This window comes from Trematomus bernacchii, unplaced genomic scaffold, assembly GCF_902827165.1.
Source record: "Trematomus bernacchii unplaced genomic scaffold, fTreBer1.1, whole genome shotgun sequence".
NCBI lineage: Eukaryota > Metazoa > Chordata > Actinopteri > Perciformes > Nototheniidae > Trematomus > Trematomus bernacchii.
The window spans coordinates 962,186-978,769 of record NW_022987888.1 but is presented as its reverse complement, the minus strand read 5'-3'; the positions used below and the strand labels follow the sequence as shown (position 1 = coordinate 978,769).

The 16,584-nt window shown below is 39.9% G+C and overlaps 2 protein-coding genes across 2 annotated transcripts in view; both read left to right on the top strand.

The window, feature by feature from the left end:
* The window catches only part of LOC117469857 (butyrophilin subfamily 3 member A3-like), a 22,533-nt gene extending 14,242 nt beyond the window's left edge, over window positions 1-8,291 (top strand). The window contains exons 7-8 of the mRNA XM_034114312.1: window positions 7,533-7,943; window positions 8,120-8,291. Coding sequence (XP_033970203.1) covers window positions 7,533-7,943; window positions 8,120-8,266 — 558 coding nt within the window. The 3' untranslated portion in view covers window positions 8,267-8,291. The remainder of the gene's footprint in view (window positions 1-7,532; window positions 7,944-8,119) is intronic.
* Window positions 8,292-8,359: 68 nt separating this feature from the next.
* Window positions 8,360-13,348, top strand: LOC117469852 (prelamin-A/C-like). Its single transcript, XM_034114308.1, has 11 exons — window positions 8,360-8,380; window positions 8,488-8,535; window positions 9,140-9,253; window positions 9,380-9,469; window positions 9,867-9,968; window positions 10,202-10,315; window positions 10,481-10,573; window positions 11,178-11,291; window positions 11,834-11,983; window positions 12,130-12,237; window positions 12,341-13,348. Exons 1-11 carry the CDS (start codon window positions 8,360-8,362, stop codon window positions 12,497-12,499), a joined length of 1,113 nt encoding a protein of 370 aa, XP_033970199.1. The 3' UTR covers window positions 12,500-13,348.
* Window positions 13,349-16,584: the final 3,236 nt, after the last annotated feature.

The following is a 16,584-nucleotide window of genomic DNA, read 5'->3' as shown; positions in this document are numbered from 1 at the left end:
TCAAGGTGATCTGTTTTAATTATGATGTTTTGAACCCAAAACCAGATAAGTTATTTTTGTTGACTGAAAACACGTTGACATGATTTCTGTTCAAATAAACAGTTTTTTTCTTTAGTCTTCAGTCTTGTTTCTCTGAGCCGTCCTTTGAGCTATAAGCCAAAGTTAGCATGCTAACAATCTAGCAGGTGTTACCACGTTCAAACTTCACAAGTCTTTTATATGTTATAAGTTACTTGTTTCTATAAATCCTCCTGAAGTCTTCATTTATTTATACAGACATGTCTGAGAAGCTGAAAGTATCTGTAGTCTAAAATAAAACTCAGAACAACAAACCCTCAGCTCGCCTTTTAAAATAAATGCATGCGTCAGTCAGTATCTCTGTGGTTTTTAACTTTGTCTTGAGTGTGAGAAAGTCTAGCAGCTGCTGCTCGTACCATCATGTGACACAGAGAAGTTACACACCTCACACTCAACCTGAGCAGAAGAAGAGATACAATGCTGAAGAAAGTGATAATGTCCTCAGCTCGTGGTGTTCATTGTGTTGATGACCAAACTATCTCTGAACTTTTCTACATGAGTTATTTCTGTGTGACCCTGAGTTTCCCACAATGCAGCAGTCCCACCAGCAGCAGCAGCAGCAGAGCCACCATCACTACGGTGAACACAGTCCTTAAGACGAGGAGGACGTAAAGGGAGTGATCCGAGGAGGGACACGTCTCTCTGTGAACAGCTGCAAACACAACACAACGTGAATATACTATAATAAAAAACTCACATATATTCTCCAAATGTTAGCTTTCATGCAATATCTCACCTCTGACAGCCAGCCAAGCTTCTGGTGATTCTCCACCTTCAGAGATGCTGCACTTGTAGAGTCCTTCATCAGATTTAGAAACTCTTTGGATGGTGATGTTTCCTGTAGAGCTGGTCCTGATGAGGCGGCCATCTTTATAGAAGTCAGCTGACAGGATGGAGGAAGTGGTCGTCTTGTTTCTGCAGCTCAGAGTCACAGCGCTGCCCTCTCTCACAGGGAGGACGGGACTCTCCAGGATCACAGAGCCAGCTGAACAACATGGAGAAAACATGTGAGGTATTTAAGAAAATTGGAGAGAGGACAGAGATGACATCCCGAAATACTATGAATGTAGAGTTGGATACATGCCTCCCTATTAGAAAGAAAACATGATAAGTTAATCAGAAACTACATTTTAACGTAAAGCAGTGTCTGCATAGAGGTGAATATTAATTACAGCGCTGCCCTCTCTGACAGGCAGATAATAACTCAGAAACTCACAGAGAAACTTAGTTATTTTAGTGATACACTTGATGGCTCACTTGTTAAATCTCTTCTTTTAGCTCTCTCATTGTCTTGTGTTGTTACATTTCTGAAGATAATGAAAGACATTTCATGCAATGTACTTATTATGAGGCCTTTAACCCACCATTGACAGAGATGGTGACACCGTGGCTCCTTTCTCCTCCGTCAGCCTCACACCAGTAATCTCCACTATCTCCACTATAGGCTCTTTTAATGGTGCAGTATAGTACGGGGGTCTTCTCACTACAAGTGGAAATAAACTCCCCAGCATCCCTGATCCCTCTCAGCTGAGTGGAGCCGTCGAGACCCTCGCAGTGAAAGGAGACTGACTCCTGTTCAAAGAGCTGCAGTCGGGTTGGAACGATACGGAAAGCTGCTTCTGATTGAAAAACAAATATAAAAACTCACTGGAAAAGTCTGACATAAATCATGTAATCAATACAAATGCAGCCCGTAGTGATATTCCCTCTCAATGTGCACAGTTAGTGTAAAAAGTCCTGCTTACCGTTGTTCTGAACATGTGCACCGAGGATAATGAGCATCACTGAACAGACCAAGGAAGGAAACTGAGTATTAACCATTATCTCTTTTATTAGTTAGTCTATAAACTGGAATATATCAAACTCACACAGTGTGAAGCAGAGAGCTATGACCTCCATGTTGACTTCCTGCTGAATGACTGAGCATCAGACTGAAATACATGCATGTAGATGAACACCTCCTCTTCCTGTTCAGCTTATTTCTGAACACACACGTGACACTGTGTGTTTCTGCTCAGTGCTGTGAGGCTGACCTGAAAGTATTCATGACTTTCAGTGTTTCAATGCTTTTGCAGAAACATATAATGCCTAAAGGTGTTCTGTTGAATGGGTTGAATAAAAACGGCCTACTTAATAAGACTTCTGGGTGTTTTACTCCACCTTTATCATAGCACAGAGATCAAGGTTGCTTGTCATGATTCTGGTTTTGTCTTGATATGGACAGTATAGGCCTTGCCTTAGCCGGGCTACTAGTGATAGCCATGTTGCTAAGGATAAAAGAACAAGATATTAGGCTCACAAAATACTATAAAAAAAAGACATTTATATACAGAGTTTTTGTGAATCTCTCCTTGTGCACGTTTAAGTTGTGTAAAGTCTTGTGAATTGCATCTTTGTTTATTGGTTTGTTCAGTTCTATCTGTTTTACCTTTTATTAGTGTAGCTGACTTTGTTAAGACATAATGAGGGTGTTTTTATTATTGTTCATATAAAAAAAAAAGACAAAAAATATGTTATCACGGTTTGCAGGCAGACATGTAATAATATGAATGCACAAGTAATCATAAACATGTCAAATTAAAACAGCACGCAGTGTTGAACAGGCCCTCGCAGTTGCCGTGGCGTTACATTTCCCAGCTCAGGCGGGCGGTGCTATGACTCAAGCCTCCCATCTATGCCCGGATGGCCTCAGGTCCGGACTCTAATCATGCATATCAAGTTTGGAGCAGATCAGAACATTTTTGGTTGACACATATAAATCCTACAAAATGGTGTGTTCTGCCTTGACCTACTACCTCCTTGTTTGAGCTATTGATTACATCCCATTTGATACAGTATGTGGTTATTTACCGATCTGTCCGCCTGGAGGAGGAAAATATATTTGTTTCCAAAATGGCCGACTACCGGGTGGTCAGGACTAATGTAAGCCAATTTTTCAAAATGGGCCGACTTCCTGAGGGGCGGGGCTAAAGAAAATCAATGAGTAATACATCCGCAATGACATGAGCAATGTGCGTGTAAAAGGTTGTGCATATCGGAGAAACTCTATGTAACTACCACACATTAGGGGGCGCTACTGAGCTATTTTTACCACAAATGCAATTTTCATACATTCTTCAAAAGGTCATGGATTGTGACGTGTTTCTGTACAGTCACCCATTCTAAATTGAACAAACTCATTTAATGCATCATAAGCCACGCCCACATTGCTCAAACGGTATGACCTGTCAGAATACAGTAAATGCTCGACCTGAGAGTACGTTTATCAAATGTTGTAAAATTTGGTCCATCTGTTTTTGAGTAATACATGTCTAGTGTTTTTGGCGCCCCTATGGTCCAAGAGGAAAATGCTTTTGTATGCTTATTCTCCAAGACAGACTGAACATATCCACTAAAATGTGTGATAATTGTATAAATCGTTGATGAGTTATGAACATTTATTTCCAGGCAATGTGCAAAGACTTTTTGATTAACGGCGGCCATGTTTTCCAACTGACCTTGCACATTTTTCATGGAAACATGGAAACGCCGATGCTGTATACCAAATTTGGTGTTGATAGACTCAACATTCAAAATAAAGTACATTTTTTGTGTTTTTCACATTATGCTAATTAGCAAAACATCTAAGAAGGCAGAGCTTAGGGGTTCTTGAGGCTTTTTTCGTAGAGCAGGCCGAGCCGGATATGTGTGCAAAATTTCAGGTCAGGATTTAGGGTGAAATGTGATTTTCATTGGTGGCGCTAGAGAGCACGGGGGCAACTGTTAACCCATTCACTGCAGAATGTCGCGATTTTCGACAGACCATACGTCTGTGTCAAATTATTGACCATGTGAAGGGCCTCAAAAACGCTTTCTCACGTGAGAATAATAATAATAATAATAATAATCTCTTCAATAACGATAGGTTTCCTCTCACTCTGGTGCTCGGGCCCTAATTAAGCTGTTTGATTTCAGTCAGTGTGGACCTGAGAAACAAGTCCTGCTCTGCCCCCTGCAGCAAGAAAACAGATGTTACACCTGCCTCATAAACACTCCTCTTCTACAAAGTTGACAAGGAATCAAAGAGCCATGTTTATTGCTCCTGAGGTTTGATTGCAGCTCTATACTTTATACTAAGTTACCTGGCAACAGGCTCAAAGTCCAGAAAAGTATTAAATAGTGATACCATTTTTAATCATTAGTGAATTATTGAGGTCAAAGCTTTTCAGACATCTGGAAACAGGTACGTCAGCTTGTGAATTTCTTTTGTTACACGTGTTTTAACTTGTATTTTAGAAAAACAGACCAAAAAAATAGTTTGTAGAAGATACAAGATGTCTTTTAATAGCCTTTGTGTTGGTTCAAATGTTATAAATGTCATTCAGTTCTGATCTGGGAGCGGTGTCCTTGCACGCAAAACTGAAACGCTGACCTCAATGTACAGGGTATGACAAAGGAAATCCATCTATGTTTGACACCAAAACAGATTTAACAAACAGATACATAGAGAAATACTATTTATAATTATTATAAAGTCTAAGTCTAACCCGATGCAGTTTTAAAACATGCACTTCAGAATTGCACTACTGTGTTTGTTCTGATTTGTTTTGTCTTATTATTATTGTGTTGCATATTTAACATATCTACAACTGCATTTCAGACTGATGAATCACAAAGAGACCTTTATTTTTGAAGGAGCACCGACAAGGTTTTTACATGTTGACCCATCTCTTGACTTTGACCCATACTAGGTACTAAAATATAGGATGACAATTTAAATCATGTTTTTATACACTGTATGTACTGGTTTATTTTCAGAGCTGCAGGATGCTTCTCCAGGCTGACAGACTGTCCTCTCAGTTTCCACTCAGACCTCTCAGTGTTTTGGTTTTCCATCTGCTCCTCACACACTCCTGTAGAGGTAACACACACACCAATACAGTCATGAACTCACCATGGATTGAATGCATATACAAAATGATTTGTGCATTGATATATGTTATTAAATGTTAAGATTGCTATTGAGTAATTTTATTAAATGCAGGCGCCAACCCGAGGTCTGAAAAGTTAATAAAATATCCAGTAGAGGGCTGATCTGTTTTTAAAAAGAAGTCAGATTGTATCGAAGTGTATGAGAGGATGAGCATACTGCGACCTGATTTATTACCTCAGTGAATATTTTCCTGATGAGTTTGTGGTCTCAAGCTTTAGTTTGAAGTTTTCTTCTTGTGGTCCCACTCAAAGCAAATAGACGATTAAGCAAAATACGCTTTAGTAAAGCTCACCAATAGGGTCTTAACCTTTATCTCAACAGCTTTGACCAATGCTTTTTAAATGTTGAAATTAAACAAATCTTTATTAAAACCCATCCATTTCTCTCCAGGTCAGTCTCAGTTAATCGGTCCTCCTCAGCCTATAGTAGCAACACTTGGACATGACGTGATTTTGCCGTGTCACCTGGAGCCTGAGATGGATGTTACTGCAGACACGTTGGAGTGGACGAGATCCGACTTAAACCCAATATTTGTCAACGTGTTGCGTGCTGGTCAGGACCTCGAAAAGACCAGAAATCCTTCCTACAAAGGGAGAACCTCGCTGTTCAGAGATGAGCTGAAGCATGGGAACATTTCACTGAAACTCTCCGAAGTACAACTCTCTGATCTGGGAACGTATAAATGTGATATTCCTCTAAAGTATAAACAATCGTCTGTTAAGCTAGTTTTTGGTAAGTACCCTCACAGTTTGTGTTCATGGTGGAGTTTGGTGTATGCTTTGTCAAGGATGCAGTATTTATCTTTTAGAACCTTTAGAAAGACCTAACGGCAACCATTAGTGTTAGTCATGGTTACCATGGTTACCAACATTTCAGTATTTCAATATTTGTACGATGATTATTTGCAAAACTGAATTGATTTAGAAAGCTTATTGGCAAAATGAATGTCAGGTCCTTGATTTCTATGGTTTTAAACTACTCAGTACAGGGGTCATAAACCAGTTTCATTTCAAAATACATTTCAAATAAAGTATTTACAATTAAGTGGTTACCTAAGAGAGGCAACTGAAGATTTGGAAGCCGATTAATACAGAAAAACACTTAATTAATTAAACATCATATTGTAGAGGTACGAAAAGTCTTGATTCTTGGCAGAGAGCTTTTAAAAATGTGCAGAATTCAATCCAGTTAAAAAAGATGCATTTATGCAGGAATGGGCAATGTGAATTTTCTGTTAGTTATTAGCCTTGCACACATTTCAATTAGCAATTTTTTTTATTGTTAATTATTGTGCAAAGTGTCAGTATTTTGCAGACACTGCTGTTATAAACGTTTCTCTTGTGTTCAGCTTCAGTTCCTTCCTCTCCGCCTGTCATCAGTTTATCAGGGCTGGACGGTCAGAGCGGAGGAGTGGTGCTGCAGTGTGAGTCTGCAGGCTGGTATCCGGAGCCTGAGGTGTTGTGGCTGGACGCTGAGGGAAAGCTCCTCTCTGCTGGACCTCCAGAGACAGTCAGAGGTCCTGATGACCTCTATACTGTCAGCAGCAGAGTGACTGTGGAGAAGAGACCCAGCAGCAGCTTCACCTGCAGAGTCCAGCACCACAACACCACCTACACCACACAGACACACTTCCATGTTCCAGGTAGACTAAATATTACGATGATACACTTACTGCTTTGGTCTCTAATATCTGAGACCAAGTTTTACATAAATGCCGTGATGTCCTGTGTTTTATCATTTCAGATGATTTCTTTAAGCTCCAGTCCAGTTCTTCTTCCATCAATACTGGTCTGGCCGTCAGTTTGGCTGTTTGCATTCTGTTCATGCTGGCAGTTTCTTTCTTCTTTTTGTGGAGAGAACACATATTCAGTAAGTCACGAACAGTCTGGTGATTTGATTTGCTCTGTAAGTTTTGGTGCATGTAAATGGTCTGCAAAGGCTAAAATATCTCCCACAACCACCACCCCCCTGAAACGCCTCCATTGGACTCCTTTATTTTGAGCATGGTGACATCACTTTGTAACACTTGCGCTTCTATTGGCTAGCACCAACTGTTCAGCTAAATGTAGCCTGAAAAGTTTGATGTGCTTCGATCCCTTCCTAAAGTTCCTCTAATTCTCTTTCAACACATCTTAACACACGTTTCATTTCACACAGAGACAAAGAGAAAGAGTTCGGATGAAGTTGATAAAGGAGAAAAGAAGAACCGATCTAAAACTAAAGATCAGTTTCTCAATGAAGAGGAAAGAGGACAGCTGATGAAACCTGGCGCTGTGCATATGGAGGCTTTGAAGGGAAAAGTGGAAAATAAGAGCAAACTGGTAAGTAAAGAAACAACAACATGAAAAGTGAAGTCTTAGCAAGAAGCACAGAAGACTTTCACATCAAGAAACAGGATCTGCCAGAAATGCATGAAAACATGTGTCATTGTGTGGCACCTTAAGAAATCATCATTAAAGAAACGTGACTGTTCCTCTCATAGAAAAATCAATCTGAGCAGCAGCTGCTTGAGGAGCAGAGGAGGAGAGAGGAAGCTGAGAAGGAAGTCCAGACTCTGAAAGAGGAGCAGAGGAGGAGAGAGGAAGCTGAGAAGGAAGTCCAGACTCTGAAAGAGGAGCAGAGGAGGAGAGAGGAAGCTGAGAAGGAAGTCCAGACTCTGAAAGAGGAGGAGAGGAGGAGAGAGGAAGCTGAGAAGGAAGTCCAGACTCTGAAAGAGGAGCAGAGGAGGAGAGAGGAAGCTGAGAAGGAAGTCCAGACTCTGAAAGAGGAGCAGAGGAGGAGAGAGGAAGCTGAGAAGGAAGTCCAGACTCTGAAAGAGGAGCAGAGGAGGAGAGAGGAAGCTGAGAAGGAAGTCCAGACTCTGAAAGAGCAGCTGCAGAACAAGAAGAAAGAGGTTCATCTCCACTTCAATAATGAAACACATTGATTCCTGTTTGAAGTCACTTTCAATGTCGTCCTTAGTGTAGACAAGGTCAAACCTGCAGTGCAGGTCCAAGTGGAGACCACATCCAGACAGTCCTACTTTTAGACTGTGAATAAATGATCTTAATCTTCCTGCTGTTCTTTCAGGTTGAATCTAAAGAGTCTGAGCTGCAGGATCTCCATGCAGAGAAACAGAGGAACCAGAACGAGCTGCAGAGCCTGAAGGGAGATCTGCTGAACAAGAACAGAGAGGTTCACGTCTTCATCTTTGAACTTTATTTTTCATATGAATAGAGAGATAGACATTGGGTTCATTGACCCCTCTCATGTGATCATCTGTAAACCTGCAGACAGTCAGGAGGCTGTTTGAGAAACTCAATCATCACCATGTTTAGGACCCACTTCACTGTAGTTACTTTCTGTGTACTCAGTGTAACTGTGTCTTTACATTTGATCATTATCACTGCTGTAGTGTTTCATGTGGTACTCATCTGTCTCTAAATGTCCTTCCCCAGCTGGAGAAAGCTCAAACAGACCTAGGCTATGCTTCCAAATATAGACCGGTAAGTTGGCCTGAGATTGATATAATTTGCACTATATAAAATATACATTAAAGGTTTTTAATGTACAAAATACATTCTAACCACAACATAAAGTGAATCTTACTTTCTGTAATAAGTCTGTTTAAAAGGCTGATATGTTGATAAAGCCTGGGAGGCTGTGGCGCAGTGGGCTAGTGTGTTGGTGTTCGGATCAGGGGGGCACAGGTTCAAACCCCACTGCAGTCAGCATGTCGTTGTGTCCCTGAGACACTTCACCCCAAATTGCTCCTGTGGGGATTGTCCACAGTCTTGAGTATGTTAGTCGCTTTGGATAAAAGCGTCTAACAAGTGACATTTAATAATAAAAATAATAATAAATGATATTAAGACTGCATTAATTACCAGATAAAGGCCTGCACAGTTTTATGAAAGCAGAAGAATCAGTAGCAAGAATCTCAATATGTCAATTAAATACCCAGGAGTAAAGAAAAATGTCAACCACCTGAAATAAAGTTACACTAGAAAATGTTTCATTGAAAAGCAGAATTTATGTAATTTAGAGATATTATATATAATATGCTTAGTTATTTTGCCGGGTCATTGTACATGTCTTCATATAATCCAGTTTAGCAAAAAAGAAGAACTGCAGAACAAGAAGGATACAGCTGAACAGGAAGTGGAGAACCTTCAGAAGAAGCTGGAGGCCCAACAGGAGAAAACAGACACCAAAACCAAAGAGGTTTCTGTTAGAATAGTTGACTGAAACCTGGGCTGAAGTCCTGAGTGTAAACTGTAACTAATCGACCCGGCCCTTACATGTAGAATGGTATCAACGATAAAACATGTCTCTCAGTTATCTTCTCAGGTTGAAGTGAAGGAAGCTGAAGTCCAGCAGCTCCAGGAGGAAGGTCAGAGGATGGAGACCAGCCTGCAGACCCTGATGGGAGAAGTGGAGGTTTGGAGCATCCTGGTTACCTCTGGGGGAAATCATTAATACATTTGTTGAATTTCTTTAGTGTCCTTACGACTCTATTGTTTATATTTTTAAAAGATATGTGCAATAAATCTGATTTTCTAACCGTAAACCCAGCTTTGGTTTCCTCCATGTTTGCAGTCTTCTCCCCTCTCTTTGTTGGCACATTGCCTCGTCTTTACTGCTCTAATGTGGATCCCTGTGATCTTGTTAATTCAAAGTAACTTGGTTTGAGTTGTTTCTGTTCAAGCTGTAGAACTGTTCTCAACTGTACTTGAAACATCTGAAAGAATCACAAAATCAGACGCCTTGATACTTGATATGTTGAGTCACATTCTCCTATAAACATGTTCCTGACCTCTGCCTCTCTGTATTTCAGTTAAAATGGCCGCTGGTGTCCAGACAGAAGTTTGAGGAGGAGCAGCAGAGGGAGGAAGCTGAGAAGAAAGTTCACATCCTGGAGGAGACGCTGCAGAAGAAGGTTTGTGGTCTCCTCTGAAAGTCCTTCACACACAGCATGAGATCCTGCAGTGACTCATGTTAAGCATCAACTAGACCTTCAACGCCCTTTAGAAGAGATTCCTGCTGCTTCAAATATCCATCAGCTTCATTCACAGATACAGTTTGCAGGAAGACGGATGTGAGGCACACAGTCGGTTTAATGTGTGTGTGTGTGTGTGTGTGTGTGTGTGTGTGTGTGTGTGTGTGTGCTAGCTGCAGGAAAGAGATCAAACTGAGCTGAATTGGACTATCATTGATGAAGAGCTGAAGAAGGCAAAGAGTCACCTGGACAGCAAGGACACAAAAATCAGCCAGCTTCAGAGACATGTAAACACACACACACACACACACACACACACACACACACACACACACACACACACACACACACACACACACACACACACACACACACACACACACACACACTTCCTTCATGTCTGGTTGTGTATCTGAAGGTGTCTTCTCTCTGTAATCCATCTCTCCTCCCAGGTGGATGAACTTTTAGCTGATAACCAGAGTCTGAGAGATGTAAAGCAGATTAGTGAAGACGTGCAAAAGGAGCTGGCGGCAATCAGAAAAGAGGTTCATCTTCCATGGTTTCAATTTCTACCTATGTGTTGGTTTCTAGTTCTTTATATATTAATGATTAATTTCTTCTTTTTTTTGTCTAGATCTGTAACGACATAAACCACACTAATAGTCAGAGTATTTTAAGAAATTAAATGAAAGCCACTGGTTTTTGTTGAGATTTTTCTTATCTCTTTTCTTTATCTGACCTTCAAGTATAAAGCAAGTATTGAAGTGGTAACCTTCCAGTTTGACACTAACTTAACTGAACATTTGATGAAGGTGACAGAATACAGAAATGATTTCTAATCTGTATAATATCACTGAATAGAAACATAATATTTGATATCCTCCAGGGACATTAGTCATGGTTAGGGTCAACTGGAGGTGGAATGTAAGACGTTGTCCAATAACATTCATTGTTTTGATAAATCTATATCCAATTCTTCTCACAAAAAGTTGATACCAACGTGTGTGTGTGTGTGTGTGTGTGTGTGTGTGTGTGTGTGTGTGTGTGTGTGTGTGTGTGTGTGTGTGTGTGTGTGTGTGTGTGTGTGTGTGTGTGTGTGTGTGTGTGTGTGTGTGTGTGTGTGTGTGTGTGTGTGTGTGTGTGTGTTAGCTGCAGGAAAGAGATCAAACTGAGCTGAATTGGACTATCGCTGATGAAGACCTGAAGAAGGCAAAGAGTGACCTCGACAGCAAGGACAGAGAACTCAGCCAGCTTCAGAGACATGTAAACACACACTCTGAGGTTTCTGTCTTTTGATCATTATTTTCTTCTGACTTCAAAGTATAAAGTATATAACAGTATAACTTAAATGAGCTGTTGATTAAGGTGATGGAATAAAGAAATGAGCACAAGCTCTGTAATTAAACTGAATATGAAATATTTCATCTTTGAAGTAGAAGCTGAGAGATTTGTGAATGACGTGACGAAAAACAAGGAGGTTCAACTTTGTATTCAAATCTTTACTTCATCTTCTCCAGAACACATTGATTTGTTTAGAAGGCTAAAGTGATACAACTAACCATGAGAGATAATCTGAGACACCGAATGAGAGAGACGTGAAGGAACAAAAGGTGGTGCCTATTCATTTTATTATTTTTGTTTTGATCTCACATTTTAGTTTAATCTTCTACACTAGTTATGGATAATTGAAACAAAGACAACTCAAACTGAGACACCAAATGAGATGGATCTCAGCGTGTCACAGGGATCAAACAGCTGAGTTCAAAGATGGTGGATGACTGTTCTGTGTGTTCTCTCCCCCTTAGTCACAGGCAGGACATTTTGAAGGGTCTGATCATTCTCGATCAGTGGAACCACCCTGCCCCCCCCCGAACACTCAGACCTCAGACTCAGGATTTAATATTGAGGTCAACCAACATGGCAAATACATCCGTCTCATAAACTCATCCACTGAGGTAATGTTGTGAGCATTAACGCTGTATGAGGCTTTATAAGTGAGAACAATATCACTTGAGCATATTCCAAATGAGCTGTTTCATTTCAAGAATCACTTTTCTCTGTCTCTCATCCTCCCTCTCTCACCTTATTTAACTTCCTGCAGGACAAAGACCTGGGAGAGTGGGAGTTACAGCTGCAGGTTAACAACAACCATCCCATCATGCACAGATTTGATAAATCTTTCAACCTCAGGGCTGGAGGATTTGTCACTGTGAGTCTTTCTTGTTTTCTCACTTTATGTTGTTGCATTTTCCCTGCAATTATTTAATTATTTATCGATTCTGCTTTTAAGTCTGTGATTTTGTATTTTACAGATGTGGGCAGCAGGTTATGGTTGCAATTATTATAACACTGACCTGAAGTGGAAGGATCTGAAGTCCTGGAGCTCTGGAGACAGTCTGAAGTTCTCCCTCTACAGTCACACTGGAGAGATTCAATATGAACACTGTGTGACATTTGCTGAAATATTTTAACTAACCTTTTCCTGCTCTCATTGTGCTTATCTTACCCTGCTTTTATCAACAGTTGCAAATACATTTCTGCTCACTGTCTGCCTAGCAACACATTGCAGGAGTTCATTTTGAACTTGTCCCCGTTTTGTGAAGAAGATGTGTGAAGTGACGGAGCAGATTTATCAGCAACAGGAAAAAGCCGTGAGAGAAAGTTACAACGTTATAAAATATCTGAACATTATTCACAGGAACAGGAAGACTCAGAGATCAACCATTCATTTTATATTAAATCTTTACTTTTACTATTCAGGTTTATTTAACAGTTTAAAATGTTTTGAGGTGAACAGACCTGCCTTTATTTTGCTGCCACTGCTTTTATATTTTTCTAAATCTACTCTTTATCGTGCTAAATATCATTAAGAAATGTCAAATATTCCTCTCTTATTAATACAAAATGTGAGCTAATGCAAATCATCAAATAACAAGTTTTTAGTTTCTCAAAAACCACAAGAAATGTTTGTTTACCTGATTTCAAATGTATATTAGATCTTGGCAGAGCTTTATAATTCTTTCTTTTGTATTGTTGACGGTGTATATTGTCAAAATATAATTCACTATTCAAGTCTATGTAGTTAAGATGTAAAAATGTGTTTTATTTTTGTATTTACATGATGCTGATGTACAATTTTGATATTTGTTTACGGTTTACTTCCAAATATGTTTTTAATGTCCTGTGAGAGATCATGTTTAATTTTAAGGTGATATGTTTTAATTATGATGTTTTGCAAAACCAGATAAGTTAGTTTTGTTGACTGAAAACACGTTGACATGATTTCTGTTCAAATAAACACAGTTTTTTTCTTTAGTCTACAGTCTTGTTTCTCTGAACCGCCCTTTGAGCTATAAGCCAAAGTTAGCATGCTAACAATCTAGCAGGTATTACCACGTTCAAACCTCACAAGTCTTTTATCCCTTATGAAACAAAAATATATTGTAATATATTGGTAAATATAATACAATATACTGGATCATACATTTCCATATATGGGAAAGTAGTCCTTATAGTTTTAAATATATTGTAATATATGCATGGACCATGTATGGCTATATATTGATACATATAAAAAATATATATTGCAATGAAAACAAAAACTGCACTATACATTTATATGCAATAGTTTTATTGAAACACTCATTTATCTTTCATGAGTTACACAAGTTTACATAAAATTGAACAGATATTCATAAACAGTTATCTCACTTCGTTTTGTATAGTTACCCACTTTATATATTATATGTTTGATGGTAGCCTATATATAAAAAAAGTACAAATTGTCCATTGAATGATGGAAAATAATATACAGTTTATAAATATATATAGACACACACATATATGCACGCATATATATATGCATATATGCACGCATATATATATATGCATATATTACGGCCGACCGGCTATTTGGAGTGGAACGCAGCCCATCCACGGCAGACAGCCCAAACAGTATTCGAATGCGCCACTTCCGGCTGATTTCGGGGAGCCCCCCCCCCCCCTCTCCAGCAATAGATTGATCTGATTGGCAGATTCAAATCTGCGTTGCTGCCTCTGTCTGTTGATTCTGTCGCTGAGTGTCAAAGAGAAAGCATTCATCAGGTGCTTCGAAACGGACAATTAAAAAGAAACGAGAGGAAAATACAGCACGAGAGTCAGGTATGTGTGTGAGCATTTAAAACTATTTTAAATTGAAATAATTCTGCATGTACACTACAAGTAGTCTAGTTGCTTAATCCGTATGTCCCGTCCAGGGGCGTCGCCTGGACCTGAAAACATTCGGGGCTTAGCCCACAGTGGCGGCGGCACTACAGTGGCATTTTTTACTGCAACACTCCCCACACGCACACACACAGTACACCCGCGACTGTTACAATGAAGGCTCGATAATCAGCTCACGGCATATAGGCAGGGGTAAAGTGGTATTTTTTATGAGTGGGGGGCTCACCTCCTCTAGGGGGGGTCCGGGGGGATGCTCCCCCGGGAAGATTTTTTTTTAAATATTGAAGTTAAATGCATCAATCTGGTGCACTTTGAGAGCAAAATGAAGAGATCTATGGATACCTCTCTCAACACCCATATGAAGCAGAACTGTAAACAGATGTACTTTTTCTTTATGGATATTTTACTAATCACTCCCCTTTTAAACTCTATTCTTGTTTTACTGCCATATAGTATTTCATAACTGTTTTTCCTTTATTCTCTTTTTTTGAATAACTATAATGATCATATAAAGGTGTGCCGCGGAAATAATCTTTTGAATAATTTGTGACCAAACCGTTTGAGACCCACTGAGATAACTTAGACTAAAGTTAACTATCTAAACACTCAGAGAGTCCTTTAGCTCACCTGAGTCTCTCAGTCTGAGAGGAGAGGACTCTCCTCCAGCTTCTTGTGGAACAAACAGCTCCTTATGTCCATTAGTGCAGCTAGCTAACCAGATGCTAACAACACGGTCCATGCTGACACTGGTCTCTCCCTCTCTCCCTCTCTCCCCCTCTCTCTCTCTCTATCACACTAAATGCGCTATTGCCACACACACACAGAGCCGAGCTTGAATGACACAAGCACACGTTTATTTCCATGCAACTCTCTGATTGGTCTGGTGTCATGCCTCTGTTGCATTCACTGAACACGGGAAATTACAGTGCTGCCGTCCTCTCTTGTGTCATGATGAGGTTCACGTAAAGCACGGTTAATGTATTATATTATTGAGGGAGAATTGTCCGGGGCTACAGAAAAAACATTCGGGGCTAAAGCCCCGGATGCCCAGGCCAGTAGAGATGGCAAATCCGGATCCTTTTACGGACTCAGGGTCTTCTGAGTCAGTCATTGAAGAGATCCGGATCATACGAGTCATTTGAGTCATATGAGTCAGCATCACCAAGACCGTAGAAATCCTATCGGTGAAACCGAAAAGTTGATGCATTTCACGAGCATATTATTATTCCATATATTTTGAATATATATATATATTTGTATATATATATATATATATAATATCTGCATGTATATTTTCTATTTCGACATGTATATTTTATTTTATTTTTCTTTCTATTCTTGTATATTTTGTAGTTTTGTTTTAAAATGCCTTTTATGCTGCTGTAACAACAATTTCCCAATTTGGGATCAATAAAGTACTATCTATCTATCTATCTATCTATCTATTAAACTGACGTTATATTAACCTCCGCTACACAGTGTATTTTGCTTTAAAGGGCCCATGTCATGGCCATTTCCACTGATCATAATTACATTGTTGAGGTATACTAAAATAGATTTATACTGTGCAATTTTCCAAACTCACATTGGTTTCGCATACAGCATCTCTGTCAAGCATGTGTATTCAGCAGTATTCACTTTCTCCACTAAACGACTCGTTGGAGCTCTTGCCCCCCCCTCCCTGTGAGCCTAGTGTGCTCCGATTGGTCAGCTCGGCCACTCGTTCTGATTAGTCAACCACCAGAGAGGCTGCGCCCATGTCAGTGCTTTTCCCGGCTGCTCTCAGCGTAACATCAGTCTTATCATGGCGTCGGTACAGCGGTATATTTTATATACATATATATTTTTAAACTGTTGTTATAGAAGAGTGTGACGGCCTCAGGGCCTTTGTCTTACGGTGGGGTGGAGCTGAAGAGGGTAATCAGCGCGATCACGGACACCTCCGTAGCCGGTGCTATTAATCCCAGCGGCCCGGAGTCTCTCTCCAAAGCGGCTGCAGAAGGACGAACTGAGCGACCCTCTCCCCTCGACCACCTGTCTCTGCATTTACTACAATAAATGTGCCGTGGTTTTGTAAACTCGTGTATGTCTCCTTGTCTTTCCGTTGTGGCCTACGAGCTACTCTCATAACAAAGAGTAAGTTATTTTTACCCGTTATAAACTACTACTGTTTGATGAGAAATCAAATCATGGTTTGCTATATATGAATTCAGGGAAGAAAGGATAGGCCTACTAAGTATTTCCATTAAACTTTATTTTTAGAAATGTACAAAATGAACATAAATATACATATATACACGGTATATCATCCATTCCTCCTCCTCTTGCCTGC